This window comes from Nerophis lumbriciformis, linkage group LG08, assembly GCF_033978685.3.
Source record: "Nerophis lumbriciformis linkage group LG08, RoL_Nlum_v2.1, whole genome shotgun sequence".
In the NCBI taxonomy this organism is placed as follows: Eukaryota; Metazoa; Chordata; class Actinopteri; order Syngnathiformes; family Syngnathidae; genus Nerophis; species Nerophis lumbriciformis.
Genome location: NC_084555.2, coordinates 31,945,980 through 31,957,399, shown reverse-complemented (window position 1 = coordinate 31,957,399; position 11,420 = coordinate 31,945,980). Strand labels below are relative to the sequence as shown.

The 11,420-nt window shown below is 44.0% G+C and overlaps 1 protein-coding gene across 1 annotated transcript; it reads left to right on the top strand.

Moving 5' to 3' along the window:
• Window positions 1-3,807: 3,807 nt before the first annotated feature.
• Window positions 3,808-10,758, top strand: kbtbd11 (kelch repeat and BTB (POZ) domain containing 11). Its single transcript, XM_061968685.2, has 2 exons — window positions 3,808-4,159; window positions 8,287-10,758. The coding sequence occupies exon 2, from the start codon at window positions 8,371-8,373 to the stop codon at window positions 10,240-10,242; it is 1,872 nt and encodes a 623-aa protein (XP_061824669.1). The 5' UTR covers window positions 3,808-4,159; window positions 8,287-8,370; the 3' UTR covers window positions 10,243-10,758.
• Window positions 10,759-11,420: the final 662 nt, after the last annotated feature.

Here is an 11,420-nt window from a genome sequence, read left to right as displayed (position 1 = left end):
CTGCCGCCAGACCCCCATTGAATCTGCCGGAGTGTGTGAGCAATTCAGGGACAAAGTACCTCGGTAGCACGGCAAGCAATGGCGGCAGTTTGTTCCCGCAGACGAGCGAGCTAAACCCCCTGGATGTCTTGGCTCACACCGTCCCTTATGCCACCGAAGATGATCAAGAGAAGAATATCGACCCTAGCTTCCCTGGCCTGCTGACATCAACTCCAAAACTGGACAGATCAGCTTTCAGGAAAAGATAGCGGATGAGGGTATGTCTACAGAATATATTAATTGATGAAAATTGGGCTGTCTGCACTCTCAAAGTGCATGTTGTTGCCAAATGTATTTCATATGCTGTAAACCTAGTTAATAGTTGTTAGTTTCCTTTAATGCCAAACTAACACATACCAATCGTTGGTTAGAAGGCGATCGCTGAATTCGTCCTTGCTTTCTCCCGTGTCGCTGGCTGTCGTGTCGTTTTCGTTGGTTTCGCTTGCATACGGTTCAAACCGATATGGCTCAATAGCTTCAGTTTCTTCTTCAATTTCGTTTTCGCTACCTGCCTCCACACTACAACCATCCGTTTCAATACATGCATAATCTGTTGAATCGCTTAAGCCGCTGAAATCCGAGTCTGAATCCGAGCTAATGTCGCTATAGCTTGCTGTTCTATGCGCCATGTTTGTTTGTGTTGGCATCACTATGTGACGTCACAGGAAAATGGACGGGTGTATATAACAATGGTTAAAATCAGGCACTTTGAAGCTTTTTTTAGGGATATTGCGTGATGGGTAAAATTTTGAAAAAAACTTCGAAAAATAAAATAAGCCACTGGGAACTGATTTTTAATGGTTTTAACCCTTCTGAAATTGTGATAATGTTCCCCTTTAAGAAACATCTCTATGACTTTAGCTCCAGTCTTCTTCTGTTTGATATTGTCACTATTGCCACAAGTGTATTACAACTGAGTACTGATGTGGCCCATACAGACTACAGCTGAGAAACCAATATTTTTTGACGGCTTACTAGAGGCCTGACAATGAGCGTCCCGTCCCATCCCTATGGCTAAAAAACACTGCTTTATACTGAACTAAAACCATTTTTCTAAACCCATCTATCCATCCATTTTCTACCGCTTGTCCCTCTCGGTGTCGAGGGGGGTGCTGGAGCCTATCTCAGCTGCATTTGACTGGACAAGTCGCCACCTCATCGCAGGGCCAACACAGATAGACAGACAACATTCACACTCATATTCACACACTAGGGCCAATTTAGTGTTGCCAATCAACCTATCCCCCCACAATTAAAAAAACAAAAAACATGAGTTCAGACCAATGTGTTTTTTTATAAGTGGGACTTTGGACACCACTGACAGAAAACTGATAAATATTGATGTCATCATGCTAGTATCACTCTAATTAGTGAAGTGCAGATCAATACTGAAATATCGATACCGCTGATTCCAAATATTTATGCTATAATATCGGTTCTCAAATCAAAATATCGATACATTCTATACTTTAGTTATTAAAATAATGTAAATCATTAAGAGTTACTAAATCATTGAGAGCTTGTCTAAATAAATTCTGACTGGAGGGAACTACTTTTTATTCTGCCTAGGTAAGTGTGTAATGTGCAAGTACACACTGTCATTGAGTCTGTTGTTTGTTTATGTAAGAAAATGACTGCAATTAAAATCAGTCACTCAGTATTATTTTACTATTTGGAGACACTACATATAGCTGAATATAAATAACAGTACAAAATGACACCATCATTTGTTTTGCCCTGTGATTTGGTATTGTTTGAAGACGATCGCCCAAGAGCATCCATCCATCCATTTTCTACAGCTTATCCCTTTCGGGGTCGCGGGGGCTGCTGGAGCCTATCTCAGCTGCATTCGGGCGGAAGGCGGGGTACACCCTGGACAAGTCACTACCTCATCACAGGGCCAACACAGATAGACAGACAACATTCACACTCACATTCACACACTAGGGACAATTTAGTGTTGCCAATCAACCTATCCCCAGGTGCATGTCTTTGGAGGTGGGAGGAAGCCGGAGTACCCGGAGGGAACCCACGCAGTCACAGGGAGAACATGCAAACTCCACACAGAAAGACCTCGAGCCCGGGCATCGAACCCAGGACCTTTGTATTGTGAGGCACATGCACTAACCCCTGTACCACTGTGCAGCTACACTTAAAATACATTACTTTTTCCATTTTACCAGACACATTAGGTATATTTGCACAAAGTATCGGATCAGTATCGCCTTTACGAGCTTGAATTTTACTCATACCAATATTGGTAAACCCTGGTATTCCCAGGCAAACATATTCCTGGCCGCTTTCTGCTTTGTCATTGATTCTGTTCATAACATTTATGGACAGAATTTCTAGGCGCAGTCAGGGCGTTGAGGGGATCCGGTTTGGTGGCTGCAGGATTAGGTCTCTGCTTTTTGCAGATGATGTGGTCCTGATGGCTTCATCTGGCCAAGATCTTTAGCTCTCACTGGATCGGTTTGCAGTCGAGTGTGAAGCGACTGGGATGAGAATCAGCACCTCCAAGTCCGAGTCCATGGTTCTCGCCCGGAAAAGGGTGGAGTGCCATCTCCGAGTTGGGGAAGAGATCTTGCCCCAAGTGGAGGAGTTCAAGTACCTCGGACTCTTGTTCACGAGTGAGAGAAGAGTGGATCGTGAGATCGACAGGCGGATCGGTGCGGCGTCTTCAGTAATGCGGACGCTGTATCGATCCGTTGTGGTGAAGAAGGAGCTGAGCCAGAAGGCAAAGCTCTCAATTTACCGGTGGATCTATGTTCCCATCCTCACCTATGGTCATGAGCTTTGGGTCAAGATCACAGGTACAAGCGGCCGAAATGAGTTTCCTCCGCTGGGTGGCGGGGCTTATCCTTAGAGATAGGGTGAAAAGATCTGCCATCCGGGAGGAGCTCAAAGTGAAGCCGCTGTTCCTCCACATCAAGAGGAGCCAGATGAGGTGGTTTGGGCATCTGGTCAGGATGCCACCTGAACGCCTCCCTAGGGAGGTGTTTAGGGCACGTCCGACCGGTAGGAGGCCACGGGGAAGGCCCAGGACACGTTGTGAAGACTATGTCTCCCGGCTGGCCTGGGAATGCCTTGGGAGAAGCTGGATGAAGTGGCTGGGGAGAGGGAAGTCTGGGCTTCCCTGCTTAGGCTGCTGCCCCCGTGACCCGACCTCGGATAAGCGGAAGGAAATGGATGGATGGATTCCCGCTACGTCACTGATAAGAATATAATAGCACAGATGCCCTCATACTGTCTGCGGTGCACAGCAATAATACTTGTCATGTTCAGCAGTAGGTACCAAGTTCAAGTCCATGTCAAGATAGTAATATCCATAAATGTATTGTTTAATGATGTTAAAATAGTTTTTTGCACAAAATTCAATGAATTAGTTTTCGTACACAACATGCATCTCATTGAATTCAAATTTGGTTAAAATAAAAGTATAAAAATCGTTTCACACAAATAAATAGTTGTGGAAAATGTAATGTAAATAACATTTTACTAAGGGCCCCAATTTAGCCTGGGGTGGCCCCACCTGCTATGTGGCATGAATATTTGGATGGATGCGCCCACCTCTCCAGTGTCCACCTGTTGCCATGGATACAACAAAACAAGTGGCCATGTAGTGAAGTGAAGGTTGGGGGACACAGGTGTCCAGGAAGGGTCCATCGTGTCCAACTGATGCTTTTAAGTACAGTAGAGGGTTAATACCAAGCAAAGGGGCGTGGCTTAAGTCAGTAGTCAACTGTAAAAAAACTACCTAGATGTCCCCTGATTAGTCACGCTGCTCGCGTTAAACACGTCCAGCTCGTGAGGACGTCCACCACATTTTCACAGCCCACGGTCACGTGAGGCTGCTGGAGGAGGCGCGCGAGCCCGACGGACGAGCGTTTGATCACCGCCGCCGTTTCAGCCGCGCCTGTTCGCTGCTGAGAAGGTCGACGCTGAATGATCGGAAGATGACACATGGACGCGGGGAGCGAGCGGAGCGGCACACGGGGATGAAATAAAGTCCTCCCGGGTAACCCAGCCTGGCTGCCTGGGCGGTGAAGCTTTTACGTAACGGAGCTTTGTGGAGGGATTGCAGGGAAGCTTCTGGCTTAATCACAGCCTGGAAACGCAGGTAGGTGACATTATAGAGGAGGAATAAACGTACGTTCTTTTACAGCCTTTTTATATTCAACTCACTATTTAATGAAGTCGCTATTTAATGAACGTAAAGGAGGGAAAGAGAAGGCTCTTACTGTTTTACGCTACACTCCCTTTCCTTCTCATTTTAAAGAGTAATTTAGCCATGCGCATGCGCACCAACAAGCATTCAGTTAAATTATGGGCAAGAAGGGTGTTTAAGAATCCCTGATTATTGCAGTTTGCAGCTAATGGTAGATGCCTGTTTTGATTAGATCTGTACAAAATCTCGAGTGCATTGTACAAATATGTATCTTTCATCCATTTACCTTGTTTTTATTACAAGTGAAAGTACCAATGATTGTCACACACACACTAGGTGTGGCGAAATTATTCTCTGCATTTGACCCATCCCCTTGATCACCCCCTGGGAGGTGAGGAGAGCAGTGGGCAGCAGCGGCGGCCGCGCCCGGGAATCATTTTTGGTGATTTAACCCCCAATTCCAACCCTTGATGCTGAGTGCCAAGCAGGGAGAACATGGGTCCCATTTTTATAAATGATAAATGGGTTGTACTTGTATAGCGCTTTTCTACCTTCAAGGTACTCAAAGCGCTTTGACACTACTTCCACATTTACCCATTCACACACACATTCACACACTGATGGAGGGAGCTGCCATGCAAGGCGTTAACCAGCACCCATCAGGAGCAAGGGTGAAGTGTCTTGCTCGTCTTTGGTATGACTCGGCCGGGGTTTGAACTCACGACCTACCGATCTAGGTTCACAGTATATGTTTAAGTTTCTCCTGGGCTGTTTTTTTCTCCTACTCCACTGCAAAAAGGAGGCAGCACAGTGAAGAAGTGGTTAGGGCTCGTGCCTCACAGTGAGAAGGTCTTGGGTACGAATCCCGGACTCGGCGTCTCTCTGTGTGGAGGCTCCATGTTCTCCCCTGTAAGGGGACAAAGTGTATTATTGTTACTTATTAGTATCAACATTTTTTCTCATTACATTACATATTTTTGCTCTTTTTTTCTAACATTTTTACTTGTTTTTTGTTTGGTTTTATTTCAACAACTTTGCAGGCCACACTTTGGACACCTTATTTTAGAGTGTCCAATTAGCATGAGAGTACACACAAGCAGGGAACATGCAAACTCCATCCATCCATCCATCCATCCATCCATCCATTTTATACCGCTTGTACCTTTCAGGGTCGCAGGGGGGTCGCTGGAGCCTATCTCAGCTGCATTCTGGCAGAAGGTGGTGTACACCCTGGACAAGTCGCCACCTCATTGCAGGGCCAACACAGATATACAGACAAAATTCACACTCACATTAACACACTAGGGACCATTTAGTGTTGCCAATCAACCTATCCCCAGGTGCATGTTTTTGGAGGTGGGAGGAAGCCAGAGTACCCGGAGGGAACCCACGCAGTCACGGGGAGAACATGCAAACTCCACACAGAATGATCCCGAGCGCAGGATCAAACCCAGGACCTTCGTGTTGTGAGGCAGACGCACTAACCCCTGTACCACCGTGCTGCCGAACATGCAAACTCCACACACAAATCTGAACCTTTGAACATGCTAACCACTAGCATGCACATTTTTTAAATGAGTTTGTAGTTTACTTGCACTCAACTGACTGATGCTTTATTATCTTGACCATTCTAATCTTTCATACCTTGCTGCTCTATCACATTAGGCAAACACAGGCAGTTGTCTAGGAAGGGGCCCCAAGAGGTCCCAGAAAAATTCATACAGTTTTCTTCTGTTTAAAACAAGAATTTATTAATTCTGGTCTTAAGTTGTGCGCTTAAAAATACATCATAATAGTTTTGACAGCTTCCCCGTCCCTTCTAACGTAGCGTACTATTCCATGTTGCTGCGCATATACAAACTTGATTCAGGAAGACGTTCCAAAACAAACTTGTTGCCACCGTTTTGAGAGATTCGTATGAAAATGAAGTGGCGTTACCCAAGTGGAGCAAAGAAGAAAGGAAGGCATGAAGAAAACAAACAGTTTTTATTAAAACTACCCAATCTGTCAACCATTTTCTCGCTGATACAGAATTAGGTGTGCTACAACAGCACTGGTTGGCAGCAGCAGTGTAACTGTCTGTAGGTTACAGAGGTGGAGTGGAGAGTGACGCGTTTCATCACAAATATATCAATATTGAACCACTCAATGTGGTCAACTACTATAACTAAGAGTTTGTAAAATGTGGCACAAGCTCAGTACAAAAGTAGATTGATTTACAGATCCTTTTTTGCCCCGATTGTAAATTGATTCACAATTTTGAGGAATGTATTTTGCATATTCTCCCCGTGACTGCGTGGGTTCCTTCCGGGTACTCCGGCTTCCTCCCACCTCCAAAGACATGCACCTGGGGATAGGTTGATTGGCAACACTAAAAAATTGGCCCTAGTGTGTGAGTGTGAGTGTGAATGTTGTCTGTCTATCTGTGTTGGCCCTGCGATGAGGTGGTGACTTGTCCAGGGTGTACCCCGCCTTACGCCCGAATGCAGCTGAGATAGGCTCCAGCAGCCCCCGCGACCCCGAAAGGGACAAGCGGTAGAAAATGGATGGATGGATGGTATTTAATTTTTAATTATTTAAAAAAAAGGCGTTTTTAAGGCAGTTTCCACGCTTACTCGCTGCATCATACATCAACAGCCAAGAGGAGTTTTTGTAACCTGTTTTGAGAAGGTTTTATTATAACTTGTATACAAAATAATATATTCCGTGAATCGGTTTGAATCGATTCTGAATCGAATCGTCACCTCCAAGAATCGGAATCAAATTGTGAGATGTTGTACAATTCTCATCCCTGTAGACAGGCAGGCAGAAACTCTAGAGAAACTTATTTTTGGTCAATATTCTCGTTTCTTGTTTCAATTGTCAACATCTCTTTTTCCCACCAGTCACACACTTGCGGCTTTCACAATAGTAGTGTGACATGTCACATCTGGTCTCTGAAAAATAGCTTGAAATATATTTAATATTGAATATTGTTCCTGTCAATTACATTTGCACCGCTCCCCAAACTGTTTATAACAATATGGTAAATTACCATTTTATTTTGTTATGTGGGTCTCAATGATTAGGTTTGCCTTAGGCCCCCAAATGACTAAATGCTTTCATCTTGACAATTATTGTGAAAATGTAATGGAGCAGGAAAGTAAGATGGATTCTAGTGATGTAACAATATTTCATATCACGGTTATTTTGACGAAAATGATCAGTTTCATTATTATAACAATATTGTTGAATGTGCTCAAAACATACTTATACATGGACTGAAATCTTTTAACCAAGTTTTTTTTAATAACTGAGATATAGACACACAATATACTTTCATGGCAGAAGAAACATAAAAAAATGTTCTACATTATAAAGAGCCATATTTTATTTAAGTGTTTAAATAATTGTTTTTTCGAAAGTTTAAGAAGTTTTTTTTTATTGATAAAGGCAAATTGAGTGTTCACTTTGCTTTACTTCCGGTTTATGTGACGTCACGTAAGTTTACTTCCTCTTGTAGACATCTTCGTCTGTGTTAATAAAGTTGTAAAAAAACAACAACAACACTGCCGTCTGTCATATTCCGCTGTGTAAAATTGTATCACTCTGTCTAAGCAAGCACAGCCTGTCGGGTCAATGTGATCAATTGAATATTTTAGTTTCTCAGACAGCAATGTGTTTATGTAAGTTTAGATTGGGGTATGTCGTTTTTTAATAGGGAAAGACGTTAAGGTGTCTCGTATTCATGTAAACATTTAAGCTAGTTAGCGAGCTGGGGCTAGTCGGTCCGTGAGTATATCAAAGTGCGGTTATCAATCACATTTTTTCAAAAATTTAAAGTTATAACGGTAATAACAACCGTCGGGAGTTTTACCACGGTTATCATTATTGACGTTTATTGTTACATTCCTAATAGATTCATACTTTGCTGCTTTATCATTTGGATTTCTCCACTCATTTTATCCTGCAGAATATTGTCGATTTATTGAATAAGATGAAATGATGAGACAGAAGTATAACAATGCCCCTCGGGATTTTAGCATTGTCTGCAGTTTTATGACTCATTTGTACTCTTTCTTTGGTTTCTATCTACGTAGGTGACATAAGCCAAGATTTGGTTTGTCCACCATTCAGCATGATCAGTTGGGGGACTCTCCTCCATCTTAAGTGACTGCATCAGGATGAACGAGGGCTACAAGCCAGGTGGAGGAGTCTCAACAGTCAAGGACGATGTTGTCCTCCACCCTGTCAACCTTGACAAAGACAGGGATTTACGTCCAGGTTACGTGCAAGGGTTCTTGGGGGACGACCCAAACTTCAACCCCCCTACATTATTTGAGAAGGAATACCTGCTGGATGGAAGGTTAATGGACAATAACCATACAGTGTGTCAGAAAGGTAACGGTTCATACATGGCTAGTGCTAATCAGCTTCATCTCTCCAATGACAATAAGAATGTGGCGGACTTTCCTGCTTGTGTTGACTCATGCACGCCAACAAACTGTGCAGGTAGTGAAATACGTAATGGTGCAAGATCAAAAATGTCCTGTCTTAATCTGAAACAAGAAACGGATCAATCTCACTTGCAATCCAACCCTAGAGACAGCCAGGATGTCGTCAATCTATTGCCTGCTAAAAAAGAGCCGGATTTAGTCATTGAAGTTGGCGGGCAGACAATTAATGCTCACAAGTCGGTCCTGGCAGAGAAAAGCGACTACTTTAAAGCTCGGCTGTCACGAAGCGTCCTCAAAGTAAAGGGTATGAGCTACAAGACATTATCAACGCTAATAGACTACGTTTACACTTCCCGCATGAAAGTTTCAAAGGACAACGTTGTTGATGTCATCACAGGGGCCAAAATCCTCCAAATCCCCTGCGCCGTCCAGGCAGCCATGGACCGAGTGACAGAACAAATCACTGCAGAGAACTGCTACGAGATTCTAAATATTGGAAAAAAACAGCGGCTCAGTGAGCTAAAAGAGACCGCTTACGGCTTCATTAGCGACAACTTCCTTCAGATACTCAAGGACCCCTGTGTGTACGGGCGTCTGACCGGGTCTGAGCGGGATCTGGTCTTGAAGAAAAGAATGGACGGAAGGAAGACTCTTATGGTTGCCGAGGTAAACGACGTGTTCGATCGCGTTGGGAGCCGACCGCCGAGCCGCTGTGGCAGCCGTCCTCAGAGCCCCCTGTCAGTGGGGTCTTTGGAGGAGAGCCACATGATCTACTCCTTTAGTGAGGCAGCCAGTGACTGGAGAGCTTTGACAGCCATGCCTGAGGACATCAACACTAAAGGATGTGGAATCTGCACTTTGTTTAATTACCTGTTTGTGGCAGGGGGGATAAAAGGCTATGGGGAAAAGGGGAAGGTATCAGACAAAGTTTTCTGTTATAATCCCAAAACCAACCGCTGGACTGAGATCCGACCTATGACCCAAGCTCGTGCCCAGCTAAAGCTGGTGTCCATGGATGGCTACCTGTACGCTATCGGAGGGGAATGTTTGTTTACCGTGGAAAAATATGACCCTCGTATGGACCGATGGACAACGGTAGCCCCTTTGCCGAAAGGAGCTTTTGCGGTGGCTCACGAGGCCACGACCTGCAGCGGAGAGCTTTACGTCTCTGGGGGCTCGCTCTTCTACCGCCTCCTCAAGTACGACCCCAAGAGGGACGAGTGGCAGGAGTGCCCGTTCAACAACAGCAGGAAGAAGTCGACGGATATGGTGGCGCTGAAGAGCTTCATCTACCGCTTCGACGTCACCCGCGAACAGGGCATCAACGTGTTCAAGTACAACACCATAGTGAAAATGTGGCACGATTGCGCATCGCAGAGACTCGGCAGCTCGTTACCATTTAGGTGTGCTGTCGTGGGCAATTGCATCTACTGTGTAAACAAAAGTCAAACTCTCCAGTTTGTGGTGGAGGAAGAGAACGCCTACTTTGTGGAGGAGCCGCTGAAGGCACCTCTCGAAGCCAAAGGCCTTCTTTTTCCTTTTGTGCTCACTTTGCCTGAAAAGGCTGAGAAAGTTACGCCCGGGTGTGATTCAGAGTAACAATACTCCTAAGCAGGCTATAATGGAACCTCCAAAGTCCAACACATCCTGTTCTGTGATGTTGGTTGACTTCCAAGTTGTTCTATTTGCAAAAGATGATAGATTACCCTAAGGACATTCAATTGATCCCAACTGGACTGTTCAGTTGGTCCTAGCAGACTTTTCGTCTTTGAACGGAGCAGGCTTCATAAGTTCACTTATACACTTAGATGATCAACTTTGGTCAGAGATTGTCAGACTAGATCAAAGTCTGAGAATACATTGACCCAGATGAATGATGACATCATCATCATAATAGATTACCGTATTGACCGGAATATAAGATTCAAAGTCGTCTTTTATTCAGGTGATACAGATTTATACATGCAAACCAGTTGATGGCAGCAAACGTCTTCATGTGAGTCAGAGCTTTTCTTCTTGTCACTCACACATGTAGAGATACGCCTGCAAGGGTTGGACAATTATTTAATCTTTGGCTTCTCATGATTATGAAAATATAATAATCAACAAAACGATTGTATGCACATTCCAGAGCTTGTGACGGTGGAATGGATGAGGAGTGAATGAGTGGAAAAAAAACATGCCTACGAGAAGTTTGGGATCTCTCCATGGTTGCTGCTTTTTTTTTGACACAGAGCTAGCTAGTATGACCTGGGCATAGGATTTCCACCTTGACTTAACAGAGTCACATAATCGGCCAATGAAACGCAATCCGCTGTTAAACGCAGAAAATCAGGGAAATTGACATACATGTAAGTGAAATGCTGTCATTGTGAAAAGAAGGAACATTTGTTTGGGAAAAAATTGTGTCCAGGACCGCTCATTCATCCCCGAAACACATCCTGAACTAATGTCGAGACGGCCACTTGAAACAGTGACTAAACCATGAAGCTAAAGCTAGCGAGAACAATCCATACACACACAACATATATTATCTGCTTGTGTTGTGACGACATCATTGATGTAACAACAATGTACAAACAGGCCAGCAGTTGCAACTTGAGAAGCGCTCTCTCTTGCTCTCGCACTTATTGATACATTTACACAATTATTATCATTTGACCTAAAACACTGGTCAAATTGTCCATTTGATTAACAAACATTTTGTTACATTTTATTTTACACATTAAGCACATACTCTATGGCGGTAAAATAAGTGTAAATGGTAGAAAAAAAAG